General features: G+C 31.8%; 2 protein-coding genes across 2 annotated transcripts; both read right to left on the reverse strand.

The window, feature by feature from the left end:
• Nucleotides 1-1,398: 1,398 nt before the first annotated feature.
• On the reverse strand, nt 1,399-5,408 carry LOC127739629 (uncharacterized). The gene is made up of 7 exons (XM_052259313.1): nt 5,214-5,408; nt 5,063-5,128; nt 4,883-4,983; nt 4,761-4,798; nt 4,552-4,642; nt 3,231-3,557; nt 1,399-1,497 (listed from the first exon to the last, which is right to left on the reverse strand). The coding sequence occupies exons 1-7, from the start codon at nt 5,281-5,283 to the stop codon at nt 1,399-1,401; spliced, it is 792 nt and encodes a 263-aa protein (XP_052115273.1). The 5' UTR covers nt 5,284-5,408.
• A 602-nt stretch (nt 5,409-6,010) lies between these two features.
• LOC107476830 (ATP-dependent zinc metalloprotease FTSH 8, mitochondrial) lies at nt 6,011-15,132 on the reverse strand. Its single transcript, XM_021137288.2, has 9 exons — nt 14,774-15,132; nt 10,396-10,621; nt 10,136-10,210; nt 9,775-9,914; nt 8,555-9,028; nt 7,609-8,376; nt 7,076-7,303; nt 6,744-6,844; nt 6,011-6,038 (listed from the first exon to the last, which is right to left on the reverse strand). Exons 1-9 carry the CDS (start codon nt 14,822-14,824, stop codon nt 6,011-6,013), a joined length of 2,091 nt encoding a protein of 696 aa, XP_020992947.2. The 5' UTR covers nt 14,825-15,132.
• Nucleotides 15,133-18,836: the final 3,704 nt, after the last annotated feature.

Genomic DNA, 18,836 nt, shown 5'->3' on the forward strand with positions numbered 1-18,836 from the left:
CACGTGGTGGTTCTTACATCTTGACAAGTTATTTCTTCATCTCCAAGTCTCCCATATAACATGCAGTTACAACAACCAACGACCGTGTCTTCTTCTTCTGCTCAAATAATTTTATACTTCGCGGTTCACATTTGGATTCTCATATATATTTTTTCATATTTTTTTTTTAAAAGAAACTGAAGCAGCCCAATGTAAACATAGGTTTCTTAATTTGATTTATTTTGATTTATTATTTGTGTGACGCGCACTGGCACTGTTTGTGTCAACATTATATGGAATTTATTATTAAGAGAATCAAGTTCCAATTATCACTTGAATTATTGTATCATTAGTGCAATGTTGAATCAATTCTCACTAAAGATATATACACGAATGCAGGACAAAATAAAAGAATAATAGTCTTTTTATCGAAAGTAATATTACACATCTTTAAATTAATTTTTTAAAAATATTTTTTAGAGTTTATTAGTTAATATGTCTTCTAAAAACAAATATTCAAATTATTAATTAAAATTACTTTTATAAAAAATAATAAAATTTTAATTTTTCTATTAATAATTATAATCTTAAACTATTAATTAGACCCTAAATTTCAAAGCATGAGATGAAATGATTTCAAAATATATATATACACACTCGTTTTTGTGGTCACCAATGACGTCTCAAGTATATGTAATTAACTATGATTCAGCATAGTTTTGTTTGGTACACTTAACTTTTATATATTAAAATATAATCCACTCTTTGATAAACTTCATAAGCTATTAAGTTATTACAGATTCTCAAAAAAAAATATTTTTATTTTTCTAATACTTTTATTTTTATTATTAAAAATTTATCAAACATGCTAAAAAATAAAAAATTATGGATTTAATAGTGTCCAAATAAACACGTTACCTCATTAACTCATTTTTTTAACAAAATAATAACATCAAAACAAACATTATATTTAGACAAGAGTTGATACTAAAAATATAATATATTTGTGAAATATTAAATAAATATAGTTATTAACTTACATATTATTATTATTTTTAGACTCTATTCTTGTAAGATGATACACACTAGCTAACAGTCCTCCTGGTACTACATCATAGGCATATTAGTTGTTTATTTTTTATTTGAGCATTTTTTTTCTAAATCTAAATAGATTAAACGTATATAATACAATAGTTTTTATAGTTGTGTTAATTTTTAATAACATAAATTTGTTCACACATAAATTAATTTTTTTAAATATGAAGATAATCATACATAGTGATTATTATTTATTTTCCTAAATTTAATGGGGGCAATTGTCCCACACAAGTGCATGTAGGCACTCGGATGCACTTCTTTATCAAATTTGATGAGATATTACGTTTAATTTGCATGTAAATCATTCCAAAGAAGAGTTTTTCATGGGCGTTGTTCCCAGAGCTCTGGAAATGCGTTCCTGATATCATGGATGCTCTTCAATGAATGATCTACTCCTGCAGTTTCAATGCAAGTACCCACCTGCATCATCCATGTAGATGGTTAGAAATAAGAGATTAAATTGGAGAAAAGATTTGTATATTATTGAATGTAATCAAGTTGTCTAAAATAATACAATATAAAAAAGTATTTATAAGTGTTCAAATAATCAAAATAATAAAAACGTAATATTTTATAATAAATATTCAGATATGCTAAATAATACTAATTAATTTTAATTAATCATAATTATATTCTAACATGGATACTTTCAGCACTTTGGTTGCAATATATTTTGCGGAAATGTTTGTTATAAAACAAAATAAGAAACACTTAAAATTTATTTTATTTAAACATAATAAATATTATATAAGATAAATTTAAAGCTTTTTTATTTCTTTAATATTATCGTATATTTTAATATTAATACTTAATGAAAAGTATTTTTTTTTACCAAACATATGCAAATATCCACATACATGATTCATGTAGATATAATTTCATTAAATGCTTATTTACTGCCCTAATACACTAAAAAGAGCACTTGGAATTTAGCAGAAAAAAAGTAACCTTTTCTCACTTTTGAACATGATCATAAATAACATTAAATGTCAAATGGACATATATAGATTTGGAGGAAGAAAAAGGAAACTAGGTAGTTAGAAAGAGGCATGGAAGATACTAGCTAGACTAATGGCTTATTTAATAGATTTATAATTAAGGCAATGTTGGTTGGGAGCAAAAAACGATTCAGAAATTTTTTTTTTTCTCATCTAATGGTAAGTTGACCGGCTAAGTTAGAAATAATCACTAAATATACCTAAAAATGGTCATAAAAACTAGTAACTTAGTGACGGTTTAAAATAGTTATGAAATATAAGAAAAAACTGTCACAGGAATTAGTAATTTAACGACGGTTTCAAAACGTCGCGAAATACATCATAAAAAACACTTTTACAAGTGTTACAAATTAGTGACGGTTTTATATTTCAAAAACCGTTACAAACAATTTAGCGACACTCCTTACCAACGGTGGTCCAAAACCGTCATTATGTCAACTAGCGACGCTCAAATCTGTGACGTTTTTTTTAACCGTCGCAAAACCATTTAGTGACAGTAAAAATCGTCGCCAAGCATTAAAAAAAACCGTCACCAAAATGCTGTTTTGTTGTAGTGATATTATCAAAATTTATATCACTTGAAGATCAAAATAATTAGTTATTAGAAAAAAGGAAATTAAGAAGAAAAAACTCTATTCAACAACAACCTTCTCTAAGATGGTTTATAGTGAATAAACAACCAAGACCAACTCCAAGTAACTAAATTACTTGGGCGTGAGTCGTGAGATGTTAAATATCCTCCATTCCAGCTTATGCTTTTTCTTTAAAAATTAAAGAAATAATATGTACTCATAATTCTTTAGGCTATCTTTATTTTATGTTGAATAATAATAATAATAATAATAATAATAATAATAATAATAATAATAAAGTGATTAAATTGACATAATTGGTAAAAACTGTTAGAGAATTTAATATCGTTAACTAAATTTTATGAAATAATACGTAACTCACATCTTAAGTAATTTTCACCTGAAAACATTTTTATGTAAAAAAATTAAACCACCCTACTATGATAATTTGAGATTCATCAATAACATGCATGTATTATATATACTCCCAAAATAAAACAGCAACTAACACTGACATAGAAAAAAGTTAATCAAATAAAAAATGTTAAAATGTAAGGAATTATTACTGGATTAGAGTGCTTACTGTTCTTTGAGGGTCAATATTAGCAATCTTGAAAAGCTTTTGAAATGCATATTCAAAGGGCTTGCAGACAACCGGGGTCCTAGGAAGCACCATGTCTATATAAGAAGAATCAGGAGGGTTTTTCATATACTCATAAATCTCACATATTCTTGCACTAACTGGCTTTGATTCACCATCAATGCCATGTTGGTAATCATGAGCAGGATCCATTATGTTATTATTAGAGGAATTCAAAGTGTCAAAGTCTATGATTCTCTCAAAGCAGTCCTCTAGTCCAAGCCTTTTAAGCACTCTAACGGCATGAGCATTATCTGCATTTGTAAAAATCTAAAAGCAAAAAATAAAAAAGGATAAATAAATTAAAAAGAGTTTAATTACATTATTGATCTCTATAGTTTTATCAAATTTTTAATTAGATTTTTATATTTTTTTTTAATTCGGTCCCTACACTGTTTTTAATTTTGTAATTAGGTCATTTTCATATCAAAAACATTAAAATTAACATAATATTTCATGGCAAATTAAAAGTATTTATAATTAAAAATCTAATTTAATATTTGACCGTATATATTTTGAGAAAAAGATTCTGTTAATTTTAATGTTTTTAACATGAAAATGACTTAATTACAAAATTAAAAATAATGTAAGGAATCAATTAAAAAGAAAAAAATATAAAGTCTTAATTAAAAATTTGGTGAAACTATAAAGATGAACAGAATAATTAAATTATTTAAAAACAAATTAAGAAGTTTTGTGGCTGAAATTTCGTATATGGGTATAGTTTTGGTGTAATGCCTTAAAATGGGATCTGAGTGAAATGCAGAAATATATAGTGATAGGTTTCTCCCAATAAGAAGGTTTATTTTAAGTTTTTGGTAATTTGTGAAAAAAGTTTTTTCCTAGAAAAAAAAGAGTTTGCAGTCTCTGAAAACATATTTTTTGTAAACTGAAATGATAGATTCTACAGAATAGATCTTTTTAATATTTTTTTTTTCAATTGTAATTTTTTATTATTTAATATCTTTTCTCACATATTTTTTTATAATTCCACTCAAAAAGAAACTAAAAAATAATATTTAACAAAAAATTAAAAAAAATGAGATGATTCATTCTCATGAATTAACTTTTTGTAAATTGGGAGATATATGCTTTTACATATTGAGTTGATACTTGGATTCAAGTATCTAGCATCTTGGGAGAAACATGCTTAGTCTCTCCATAGAAAACAAAAATTCCATATTCACGTATTTCATCTTGGGTTCCATTTTAAAATTAATTTGTCCAAGCTTTGTGGTCCAAATAAAATAATAGAGAAACTTACAATCTTTCTGAGAGGCAGGTTTTGTAAAATGTCCTTTAGAATAGGGTCTGGTTTCAGTACATCATCATATGGCAATGCCTCATGTACAAAACTGTTCAAACACAAAATAACATATTCACATTAGTTTCAACTTTCAACTTGATGATGATTAACAATAGAATTTGCCAAATAGTGAAATATATAAATTGGAAAATCAAATCAATAATCACCTATTAAACTCTTCATTGTCAAAATCATGTCCAAATGCCTAGCAAAGAGAAAAGAAAAAAAAAATTAGTTCATTAATGGTTTAGACTTTAGACAGATAATATGCAATAATTCTGGACTATACCTTGAAACCAGCCAATACTGTTCCATAAGTCTTATATAACGCAAGGCACAATTCACGGACCTTAGCCACATCTTCTATACCAATCTTTTGTACCACATACTCTGTTGTGAAATTCATTCAACATTTTAAGCATAAGTTCATATTATTAAATAAATCTTCAATATGTAATAAGTTCATTACCTATAACTTTTTCTCCGATCTGGACTGTCATACCAGAACTAAAAGGATAAAGGGTGTCATCAAGATCTGAAAAATCATGGCAAAATTAACATATAAATTGGAAAGAAATGCAAGCTTATTGGTGTGAATTGTGATGAATTTAAGGCCTTACCAAACAAAAGACAATCGTACTTAGCCTTTGAAGCTTCATGGAACAGATCATGTCCATTATTTTCTTCCATTGGCACCTGAATTAAGTTGGCCTACTTTGTATACAAATTAAAGTAAACAAAACTAAACGTAAAAAAAAAAAACCTTGTGGAAAATTGAAGTAGAAGATTCTCCTCACTTTTGTGTGTTGAGTCTCTAACAAACTTTTGACGGAAAATGAAAAATGAATTAGAGAAATTACAGCATAAGAACGAGACAACTTTTTCAGTCAAACCATAATAAATACATTGTTTGACGCAATTAATACTAAATATGATATATATTTTTCCAGATTTTGTGTTTACCATAAGTGCATAAGAGTACACTACTAGTAATGGATAAAAATAATTTCAAAAAAATATTAACGATAAATCAGGTTTAGAAGAATTTAAAAATTTGACAAAAGTTATCATATATAAAATATATATTATGAAAAAAGTTTTTAAAAATAGAATTTTAATACAGCTTTTTACAAATATGATTAAAAAAAAAGATATTTTTATTCTTAAAATTTAGTGATTTTACAGTTTTTATATTTTTTTATAATCGAATTTAAAAAAAGAAAGAAAGAAAAATGTGGTTTAGTAATTAAATTTTCCTTCAGTTTTTCACTTTTTTGTATGTACCTTCCAAATAGTTATCTAAACATTTTCACAAAAAATCAGATTAAATACACATTTTTCAGAAGTATTTTTGCCAGCTAACATAACTTTTCGAATATCATTTAATAGTTTTATGTAATATATCTTTTGATATCGCTTACTTGTATGTGACTGCAATATCATAGCTGTGCAAAGGTGAACAAAAAACGAGTTTGTAAAACATATAAAATGTTAGTGAAATTTATGGTTTATATTCTCTTTTGTTAGTGAATTTATTGGTTTGGATCAAGCTGTAAAATTATTAAATTCCTCCAATTTTTTCTATGACATTGCACTTCTCTTTTTAACATTGTAGTATTGTACCGTTAAAAATGTTTACATTAATCTCAATACTGTAGTTATCTTCTCTTAGGAAAGGGTCAAAGGGTACATAGGAAAATATAACCATCGAAACTAGAATGTTGGATGGTGAATAATGCAGAGAAACACCTCTCTTGCATTGGCTCCAATTACTTATGTTACTTACTTGAGTTCTTAGGATTTCTCCATTATGATTAACACTAGCAACACTGTTATTCAACTCGTACTGTCATGGAGTTAAATGGCTCAACATTTCTGTGGATTGTGGAAATTAAGTTTTATTAAATCAGTATATACCATTAAAGAAAAATCGGGGACGAATTATTTTTCCTTGTTGCAGTTATCATAAAAGGTCATGTCCTTATCATACCAGGAAATGGAAAAACAACAAACTCATGTACAAATAACAGACAGAAACTAGTTCAACTATGTGGGAACAACCTGGGGCTCTAAGGGTGAAGAACCACCACTATCCTCAGGGTTCTCTACTGTGCTTCTCTCTACAACCTTCTCCTCTACCTCTTGAAAACCTTTTGTCGCTAAAACCATAGATTGCTACTTGGGCATATGTCATCTTGGTCACTTTTTCCAAGTCATTCTGCGCACCAGTTGAGATTCTTCCTACGAGAATCTACATCACCGCAGAAAATTAAATGATTATTGTCATTGAAGGTTGGAGTTTGGTAAACCATGACATATGGCGGTAATAAAGACTTGAGATTGAAAAATCAGCAATTAAGCAATGAGCATCATTACTTCTCTTAATAGCAGATCAAACATTAACTACAACAAAGAATAACAAGGGGAAGAAACAAAAAGGTGATGGGAAAAGACAAGTACATATAAATGGAGAGAAAATTACCTGCTCAGCAGCTCGACCACCTAGTGTCATACAAGTCATATCAAAAAGCTGCTCCTTTGTCATGAGAAGGTTCTCATTTGGAACATACTGTGCAAACCCAAGGGCTGCTGTGCCACGAGGAACTATAGTAACTTTCAACAAAGGTTCGGCATGTTCCAAGAACCAGCCTGCAACGGCATGACCTGATTCATGGTAAGCTACAGTACGTCTTTCCAGCTTGCTTATCACCTGGTTGAAAACCATAGATATTATTAGAGAAACTCTAATAATAAGTTGAAAAAAGGCAGTCAAGAGTTCCAGATTCTAAACAGTCCAACATTTTCAATCTATTATAGCAATAAGATATGATTACATATTTAACTGAACAATACATATAACTTGGAATAGAATGCTATTTTCCACAACCAAACCCACACAACCTATCCATCCCTTCTTATTTCTTAGCCACCATAACCTTTGATGAAAGGAAAACACTGACAATTGTAGTATTTTACGCTAAAAATCCATTTAGCTAAATCTAAAAAAGAACTTACCCTGTTCTTCTTCTCCAAACCACCAATGATCCTATCAATAGCTGCTTCAAAATGTTGCATTGTCACTTGTGTTTCCTCACCCCTTGCAGCAATCAGCGCAGCTTCATTGCAAACATTAGCAATGTCTGCTCCCGCAAATCCTGGTGTAAGGGCTGCAAGCCTTTGTGAATAAAATGAAGGCTCGTGGTCAAGTTTGATCTTTTTCAAGTAGATCTGAAATATCTGGTCACGACCCTTAATATCGGGCTTATCAATGCTTATCTGGCGGTCAAATCTCCCTGGCCTAAGTAGAGCTTTGTCCAAGATATCAGGTCTATTTGTTCCAGCAAGTACAACCACCCCAGCAGTGGTTCCAAAACCATCCATCTCCACCAGTAACTGATTTAATGTACTTTCACGTTCATCATTTGCACCAGAGAAACCTCCACGTCCCCTTGCTCGACCAATTGCATCAATCTCGTCAATAAATATAATACTAGGGGCACACTGCCTTGCTTCCTGAAACAAGTTTCTTACCCTAGATGGTCCAACACCAACAAACATCTCCATAAAATCTGAACCAGATATCGAAAGAAATGGAACACCAGATTCCCCTGCTGTTGCTTTTGCTAAAAGGGTTTTTCCTGTGCCAGGAGGACCAACCAGGAGAGCACCCTTGGGGATTTTTGCCCCTAGTTCTTCATATTTCTTTGGGTTCTTAAGGAAGTGGACAAACTCCATAATTTCTTGCTTTGCCTCATCACAACCAGCAACATCTTTAAAGAAAACCTGTAAATATATGAGTAGAAATAAGAAATTTGTATCTGCACTGTGTTTTGCACCACCTACATCTCCCTTGAATAAATAACCAAAATTGCAAGGCAATGAGAGCAACTGGAAACATGCTGTTAAACAATGATTCAGAAAAATGGCCATCTTATAAAAGATGAAGAATAAAGCAATTAACCTTATTTTTCGCATTCTTGTCTACTTTAGTAACATGGGCTTTCCCTATGTTAAATATTCCACGAGCACCCTTATTACCGCCACCGCCGCCAACACCAAGTCCACCTTGCATTCTCCTTCCCATATAGAAGAGGGATCCCAAAAGCAACAGTGTTGGAGCAAACCTCATCAATTCCTGGTACCAAACCATTTCAGAAGAATATGTAACAGGAACATAATCATGGGGGTCAATGCCTAGTGCTTCTTGCGCTTCTTCTAACTTCTCCTCAAAAGATTCCACACTTCCAATATTGAAATAATATTTATATTGCCCACCAGTTCCCTTTGCGGGGAGGGTTCCTTGGATAACTTCACTCTCCGTTTGGTTACGAGGAGTATTCCTCACGTATATTTTGGCAACCGACTTATTTGACACAACAATATGGTCTACTAATCCTGGCTCCAAAAGCTTATTTTTAAACTCCTGAAAGCTAATCTGCATGTAGTCAAATTGTGCTTGATGTCAACACGAATCATAATAATGAAATAAAAGAAACTAACAAAAGCAGACACAATAAACCATCTTATAGCCAGGAAGAATAGTGGTATATTCTCATAGAAATCATGCAAAGTCACCCTTATAAAAAGTAGCGCAAACAGTGCACAGCTCAAGCTAGATTTAAGACTTGCAACAACCAAATTCTTGAAATTAACAGAATGCAAAATTATTAATGGAGCTTCAATATGAATAACTTTAGCCAAAGAAAAATCCACCAAGTAAAATCAGGAAAGGTATATCAATGAAATAAGCTTTCATATAAGAGTCCCTGAAAAAAAAATCCCAACAGTACACACATGCAAATAAGAAAAGGACTAAGGAGAAGACAAGCAATCATGGAGGGATCCTAATGAAATATTGGATGCAGGGCTCGATACTGGCGTAGCATCAAAAGAATTCAGCAAACAAAGTAGTATAATACATGATATAGCACAAAACTAGTTTTTGTGATCTCCGCGATTTCCATGTATCCTAATCCATCAAAAAATGAAGCCAATAGCAGCAAAATGTGTCAGTTATCTGATCACACAAAGTTAACTTTTCATGCATTTGAAATCATTGGTTTCATCAAATGAAAAGCAGGTATTCGTATATCTCAATTTCTCAACTCAACCCAACTTCAATGATACAACAAATTCAAACCACACAACAGGCACTCCTAATATGCTTGAAGCTATGCTTACCTGTTGCTGTTCACGAGGACCAAAATTAAATGATCCAAGAAATAGCCCCATCACCAATAAAGGAGTGATAAAATTTTGAACTTGTTTCATGAAAGTCTCTTGAAAACTTCCATGATCATCTGTGTTTGTCTCTGACTCTTCTGAAATTAGAAGGTGCAAATGTACACATCACAAAGTTATAGCACGTAAAAGATGCACCAAATCCAAGAAGAATAAAGGAAAATTAAAAGAGTATCTACAAGTCCACAAGATCTACACAAAAGTTAAGCAACTGTTAACCTATCATTAGTTGATCTTAGTGCACCAATCACACAATTTGCCATAATAACTTCACACGAAATGTCCTCTCTTTTTTTCTTACCTTTAGACTCATGCTTTTTATCCTCCCCCTTTGGAATTTCCTTCTTCTCCTTGGGATAGAAGTTCTCATAATCTGCTAAGAAAACAACAACAAACATCAATCAGAAAATTGTAAAACTGAATCCAAACAATCCCTAAAGCAAAAGCAATCAGCTCAGTTCAGCAGATAAAAGCAACAACAGAATCAGTTCCATTTCCACTACCAATACAGACGCACACAGTAGACAGTACACAAACGGCACAGCAAAAATCCTAACTTACTCTTCTTCTTAGGTCCTTCGCTGGAAAACAACCGGTAATGAATCTTAGGGTTTGCCGCAATACACTTAAAATTAGGCAAACTGGAAAGGATTCCGTTTCCACGAGCTCTAGCATGTGCAACATATCCCCTAAAAAACCCTAATCCCAACTCCATTCCTTCCGAATGCACATTCGTTCGCGTAGCTCCGAGAAGGGTTCCCAATTTCGCATCGCCGCGCAAATAATCCTGCAATCCAAATCCAAAGTTGGAACTTTTACGCTATATTCTCAGGAGCAAACGGAACTCGGATCGAAAGAGGAGAAAAAAAAAAAGGAAAAGGTTTCTTACTTTGGCGCGTGAAGAGCGCGAGAGTGAGCGCCCAATCCTTGAAAAAATCATGGTTGGAAGAAAAGTAGAAAACACAGAGAGGAATCTATCTACTTATGTCGCAGGTTGAAGTTGATTGAAGTATAAATATATAATAATCCTAACCTAAAATTTTATTCGAAAAAATAAACAAAATACAATCATCACAATAAGAATGAAGAATTAAGCGTGAAGAGTGACTTGGATAGATCTGAAGAAAGGATTTGGGAAAGAATGAAGAAGTGTGTTATTATTGGTGGCGAAGATAACATGAACGACGCGGTGGTTTAACGCAGTGTTTGGTTAGGAAAATAACGACGTTGCCTTTGGTTTATAAAATGTCATTAGAGGTCAACAAAGAAGCACGTTTGCTTTTGCTTTCTTAGTTTTTATAAATTGTCTTGGCAAACACGGTACTCGACCCACAGGTTCTTCATCCAAACAAAAATGAATTATGTTGATAGAAAAAATCAAATGAGATGAATAACTAAAAGTTGGCCTGGGTAATCAGGTCAATAATTCACCCTACCTGTTGATATTTTTTGTTAGGATGGTTAGCCAATCACATGATCCGAAAGTAATGATCCAAAGTTTTTTTCTTGTTTGGATGAAAATAATGATGATCCAAACAATTAGTCTAATTCAGTATATTTAACTATAGATTTACTGTATTTATACTAATTTAGTTGAAAAGATTTTGCAAAATAAGGTGCGGCCTCCTATTTCTTCATTTTTGTTATAGAGATCCAGCATTTCGGCCATTTCCTTGAGGCAACAGTACTGTATCATATGAATTTTGGTTAAAATTAGAGGCCCACTTAATGGCCCAATGTTTTCATTTAAAAAAGAAAACCTTGGGCTTCTTAAAAAACCATACCAGCCATCCTCTTAACCAATGGATCAGGTAACTAATTTGAATTAGTTGAGTGATTAGTTCATCATTTGTTTAAATAAATATTGAAAATTTAAATTTTTATTATACATATAGATCCTATTACCCGAATAATACTACACATCCAAATATTTTGTTAACCAAATCCAATTAAGTTGGTCGAACATAACAAAAAACAATTATGACTAGCATTATTCAAAGTTTTATTGTTTAACTTAGTTGAATTTAATTCATAAAAAGATTTGGATGTGAGTATAATTATATTTAGGATTTAGCTAACATGTACTCTAAAAATATATGATAAGCTTCTCATTAGTAATAATTTTAAATATTTGTGGGCTTAACATACATGATAGAAAAATTTAGGTGCAATAAATTTTATGTAAAATTAATAACTGAGAGTCATAAGATGATAATTTAGTTAAATTTATTAATACATTTAACGATTTTTATCAATCAATTTTAAAAGAAAAAGGATCTTAATGTTAAAAGTGTGAAAATAAAGGAATTTAATCATTATTAATTTTGTAATCAATACTATGTTTGAATTTAATTATTTTAATTTAAGAACAATTAGATTCTTATATTTTCATTTTCTCATAATTTAATTGACACTATGTTTGAATTTAGAAATACTCATTTTATTAAATTTTTTATTTTTCTTGAAAAGAAGGCAAGAGGTCTAAACTTGCGCATCTTTTATTCAATAACTTAGCTTATTGCTGGCCAATGCATGCTATTGCCAGAGTGTTGGCGACAAAAACTTTGGTTGATGGTTAGAATGAAACACGCCAAGAATTAATCATAACGCTGCTATATTAAAATATTGCCATTAGAAATATACAGTTTTACAGTTTTTTTCTACTAATAAGTTTTCCCTTTAATTTCAAATCTTTAATATGATATTTTTTATGAAAATTTGGATCCAAGTATCAACAATAAATTTTTAATTAACATGTAGTTAATAATATTATTCTTGCTTTGTCTTATTTCCCAAAACCAGAATATTCTTAATTAGATTTTTTTTTTCTCTCTCTTATGGTGTATATATATGTCTACAAAACGAGCAACCTTGTTACCACTGCCGCCACTAACACCAAGTCCACCTTACAATCTCCTTGTCACCATATACAAGAGGGATCCCACAAGCAAAGCAATCATTGGTGGAGCATACCTCATAAACTCGTGATCCCAATCCACTTCAAAAGAATATGTAACAGGAACATAATCATGGGGGTCAAGGCCTAGTGCTTCTTGCGCTGCTTCTAAATTCTTCTCAAAAGATTTCACACTTCCAATATTGAAATAAAATTCATATTGCCCACCAGTTCCATTTGCGGGGAGGGTTCCTTCGACATCTTCACCGCCTGTTTGGTTACGAGGAGTATTCCTCACGTATATTTTGGCAACTGACTTATTTGACACAACAATATGGTCTACTAAACCTGGCTCCAAAAGCTCATTTTTAAACTCCTGAAAGTTAATCTGCACATAATCCAATTGTTCTTGATGTCAGAACGAGATCATATGACGAAACAAAAGAAACCAACAAAATCAGACACAAAACCATCTTATAGCCAGGAGGAACAGTGGTGTATTCTCATCTTAGAAATCATGCAAAGTCATCCTTATTATAACAGGCAGTTCACAGCTCAAGCAAGATGTAAGACTTGCAACAACCAAATACTTGAAATTAACAGTATTTAAAATTATTAATGGAGCATCAATACAAGCATGCTGTCACTGACAGCAGCATAGAGCTCATGTAGCAGATACACCATTTTTACAATATGAATAACTTTAGCCATAGAAAAATTCACCTAGTAAAATCAGTAAAGGTAAATCAATTAAATGAGCTTCATATAAGAGTCCCTGAAAATAAAACTTCCAATGGTACATTGGATGCAGGTCTCAGAAAAGATACTGATGTAGCATCAAAAGAATTCAGCATACAAAGTAGTGTGATGCATGATATAACATAGCACCAGTTTTCATGAGCTCTGCTATTTCCATGTATCCCAATACATTGAAAGATGAAGACAATAGCGGCAAAATGTGTCAGTTATCTGGGCAATACATAGTGAACTTTTTATGCATCTGAAATCACTGCTTTCATCAAATGAAAAGCAGGTATTTGAATATCTCAAGTTCTCAACTCAACCCAATTTCACTGATCCAACAAATTCAAACCACGCAACAGGCACGGGTAATACACTTAAAGCTATGCTTACCTGTTGCTTTTCACGATGAAAAAACACTTTAACAAATAGCGTCATCACCAAACAAGAGATGATAAATTCCATAAGGGGCATCTCAATCGTGTAAACATTTCCATGATCATCTGTGTTTGTCTCTGACTCTTCTGAAATTAGAAAGAGCAAATGTACACATTACAGAAGTTATAGTACGTAAAGGATACGCCAAACCCAAGAAGAATAAACGAAAACTAAAAGAGTATCTACAAGTCCACAAGAACTACACGAAAGTTAAGCAACTGTTAACCTATTATTAGTTGATATTAGTGCACCAATCACACAATTTACGATGATCAACTTTACACAAAATCTCCTCTCTTTTTTTCTTACCTTTAGGCTCATGCTTTTTATCCTCCTCCCCCTTTGGAATTTCCTCCTTCTCCTTGGGATAGAACTCCTCAAAATCTGCCAAGAAAACAACAACAAACATCAATCAGAAAATTGCAAAACTGAATCCATACAATCCCTAAAGCAAAAGCAATCAGCTCAGTTCAGCAGATAAAAGCAAAAACAGAATCAGATCCATTTCCACTACCAATACAGACGCACACAGTACACCAATGGCACAGCAAAAGCCGTAACTTACTCTTCTTAGGTCCTTCGCTGAAAAACAACCGATAATGAATGTTACGGTTCGCCGCAACACACTTAAAATCAGGCAAACTGGAAAGGATTCCGTTTCCACGAGCTCTACAATGAGCAACATATCCCCTGAAAAACCCTAATCCCAATTCCGTTCCTTCTGAATGCACATTCGTTCGCGTAGCTCCGAGAAGGGTACCCAATTTCGCATCACCGCGAAAATAATCCTGCAATCCAATATTCTGAGGAGCAAACAGAACTCGGATCGAAAGAGGGAAAAAAAACAGGGAGAAGGTTTCTTACTTTGGCGCGTGAAGAGCGCGAGAGTGAGCGCCCAATCCTTGAAAAATTCATGGTTGGAAGAAGACGCAAACAGAGATTCTATATACTTATGTCGCAGGTTGAAGTTGATTGAAGTATAAATATATAATAATTCTATCCTAAATTTTTATTAGAAAAATAAAAATAAAATATAATCATCACAGTAAGAATGAAGAATCAAGCGTGAAGGTTGAATTGGATAGATCTGAAGAATGGAATAGCGAAAGAATGAGTGTGTTATTATTGGTGGCGAAGATAACATGAACGACGCGGTAAGGCAGTTTTGTAATAGAGATGCAGCATTTCGGCCATTTCCTTGAGGCAGTACGCCAGTTACCAATCCTATTAAGGTTAGTTTAGTAATTAGCTCACTCATCTCCTTAATTAAAATATTAAAAATTCAAATATCTTATGTGCATAAAGTAATTAATTAGTTAATAACAAATTTTTAAATAGAATTCCAGTAGCTAGATAAACAAAGAGTGCGTATGAACGATTTAATTTTTTAAAAATTTATTTAGTATTTAGTTTAATATAAATAAAAGTTTAGTTTAATCTAAATATTCTAATATCTAAAAAGTAAGTAATAATATTAAAAAAATACGAAAGATATTATTATTAATATTTTTTAATTAAATAAAATTTTTTAAATTTCATAAAGTAAATTTTTTTTGTGAGTATCCTTCTTGATTCAGTTGGTATTAATTTTCTCTATTTCAATTACTACAACTGAGAATTCTTTTTCAATTATGAATATTGTGAAAAATAACTCAGAAACAAAATGAAAGATAAATTTCTTTCTAATTGTCTTTTAATTATATTGAAAAGAAAATTGCTGAAAAATTTGATACAAATTCTATTATCGATGAATTTTATGAAATGAAGAATCGATCACTTCGTTAATAAAAAGTACGTACATATTTTTTGTACTTTAAAATATATTCTCTATCAGTATATTTTTGTAATACATTTTATATTATATAATTTTTTGCATAATTTTTTAATATTATATATGTTATTAGCCCATGATACTATTTCTGGATCAGTCGTAACTGAATACACATACTGCAGTGACTTATAACAGAAAGTATAACAAAATGAGATCAAGAATTGACAAGTCAAATCTTGATTCTTGATTCTTGAAACTTTTTGACATTCAAGTTACTACCTTGTCACTATTATTCCCCCTCAAACCAAGGTGGATCTTGGAGTAACCTTGAGTTTGGTTTTGAATTTATCAAAGAGAGCAATAGAAACTGATTTAGTGAATATATCTACAACTTGATCAAGGGCACTTATGTGAACAACTTGAAGCCACTGTGTAAAATGGGGTTTGCGGCCAAAAGAACAGCCGAAATGTTATCATAGTAAAGTGTAGGAATGCCATGTGGTGTGATGCGAAGCTCTTTTAACAAGTCAAGAATCCAAATCAATTCAGAATCAGCTGCTGCAATCCCTCTGTACTCTTCTTTAGTGCTGGATCTACTAACTGAGCTTTGCTTTCTACTTGACTAATATTAAATTGGAACCAAGGTATACACAATAACCACAGGTGCATTTTTGGTCATCAATATCAGAGCCCCAATCTGAATCAGAAAAGGCAAACAACCTGAAATTAGTGCTGGAGTGAAAGATTAAACCATGAATAATAGAACCAACAGGATACCTGAGTATCCTTTTAACACAAGTCTAGTAACTTGCCAATGGATTTTGTATATAGACTTACTTTATTAACTAACTAATTTCAGACCTTCTTAAAGTAGCATTATTAAATGGAACCTACCACTGATCTATAAGGAGTAGGATTATCAAAGGATTTTGCACCTTGAAATCATAGGGATGTGAACGAGTATTATTGAAACCAAATGAAGATAAAGTGGATGCCAATGTAAGAAACCATGCACGAGGCCTGTTTGAGGCCATAAAGAGATTTGTTGAGCTTGCAAACCTGAGAAGAATTACCACAATGAAAGCCAGGAGGTTGTTGCATATAGATCAATTTAGTTAAATCCCCATTTAGGAAAACATTATTGAAGTTACATTGCCTAATTGGCTAATTACAAGATAAAACAATCGTTAAAATAATTCATATGGTTGCCGGTTTTATGACAGGTGCAAAAACCTGGTCATAATCCACACCTTCAAGTTGATGGTTACCTTTAGCAACCAACCTTGCTTTATACTTAAGAACCATATCGCCTGGTTGTCTTTTGATTGCGTAGGCCCATCTACAACCAATAAATTGTTTATTTGGATCTGGATTAGTAATAGTCCAAGTATTTGTTTTATATAAAGCATTAGGTTCCTCAATCATAACATTTTTCCAATGATCACAACTAAAGGCTTGTTTAATAGTAGATGGAGTATTATTATAAAGATCAATTGCAGGAGCAGCATAAGCAGTAAATAGTTTAGGTCTAGAAATACCATTTTCAGGAGTTTCTTTGGTTTTGTAATAGTGATTTAGCTTATCTATCAACGTCACTGAACACGTGTCACATCTGACGGGGATATTCGATTTTAAAATTAAAGAAAAATTATTGAGAATGGTGGTTTATTGGAAAGACTCTGAGTGTGACTCTTCATTTTGCGCTCTTTATCTCATGAAATCCTTGCCCTAACAGAGTCCTCTGTAACTTGATCACAATTGAAGTTGTAGTTTGAAAAGAGTAGTGGTTAGGTAATACTAACATTCTCATGGTGGAGAATCAACCAGAATGCGTGAGGGGTTGTCTCTTACAGGAAGGAGATTCACTCCTCGGTGCCAAAACGACGACACATACTTGAGTAAGTTCGTAAATTGTTCTAGGTTTTCTTTTGAAGTTAAAAAAAATTAATTTTTTCTTATGTTAGCCTCTGGATAACACCGAAATACTTGTAATGGTTAAATGACGAATGGGTTAGATAAGGTTTTAACATCTGATTGAATGTTGTTTAAATTAAGGAGCTGTGCCAAACTCAAGGAGAACCACGTCCATACCACAGTTGCATTTGCCATCAACTTTGCTTTCGCCCTTCATCCATGAACTTGCAGACCCAGAAAGACTGCTTTTACCAACGACTGTGTATACGTCAATTTATGCCTAGACATTTTCCCCTCTCGCTTTATCTTCAAGATTGGGAACAATGTCGATTCATCCCTAAGGTAGTTTATTTTTGGAGACAGTACAAAGAGACATAGACAACGAATGTTTAGAATGTGTTTGGAAACAGAGACATGAACACGAAATACATTGTCTACAGGACACTAATTTTTATTTTTGTGTCCATCCTTCTATGAAGGACAATGATGGACACGGAATTTAAAGAGGTGGACACGGAATTTGTTATCAAAATTTTTTCTTTTTTCTATCAATATATATTTTTTATTATTCTACTATTATCTTTTCTTATTTTTCCTAATTTTAGCTTCTTTTCTACATTGTAATTCTTCTTTCTCTAAGTTCTACAGTCCTACATATTCTTATTTTTTATTAAATTAATTTATACTTGATGTAAACAATTTGGAATGACATGGCTATTTTAGTCATTTCGTATAATATCTGAGTTTTATCCATGTTTATCCAAACATAATACAGGACATTACATTAGTGTCTTGTCTATCGTATCCAAACACAATACACGAAAAATAAATCCTATTGTCTCCGTCTTAGTGTCGTGTCCTGTCTTGTCTCAAAAAACAAACGCAGCCTAATAGACATTTAGTTAGTATGTAATAGACATTTAGTTAGTATGTTCCGTAACATTGACAGGAAGGCTAAATCACTAATGTCATCCATCCCTAATGGACATTTAGTTAGTTTTGCCGAACGGAATGGATCATTCAGAGTTACAAATTAGTTTCCTTTCTTTCGTGGTCAGATTTGTAATTATTTAAATCTTTCGGGATCAGTTTTGGTAGTTTATTCTTATTATTTATTAGAGTATCGATCTTATCCTTCCCTTTTGTTCATGAATTTATCGGTTTTGATCAAATTCCTCTAATTTTTTCTGTAGCACTACACATACATCTTTTTAACAATGTAACAGTAATAAAAACGTTCAC

The sequence above is a fragment of the Arachis duranensis genome, chromosome 3 (genome assembly GCF_000817695.3).
Source record: "Arachis duranensis cultivar V14167 chromosome 3, aradu.V14167.gnm2.J7QH, whole genome shotgun sequence".
NCBI lineage: Eukaryota > Viridiplantae > Streptophyta > Magnoliopsida > Fabales > Fabaceae > Arachis > Arachis duranensis.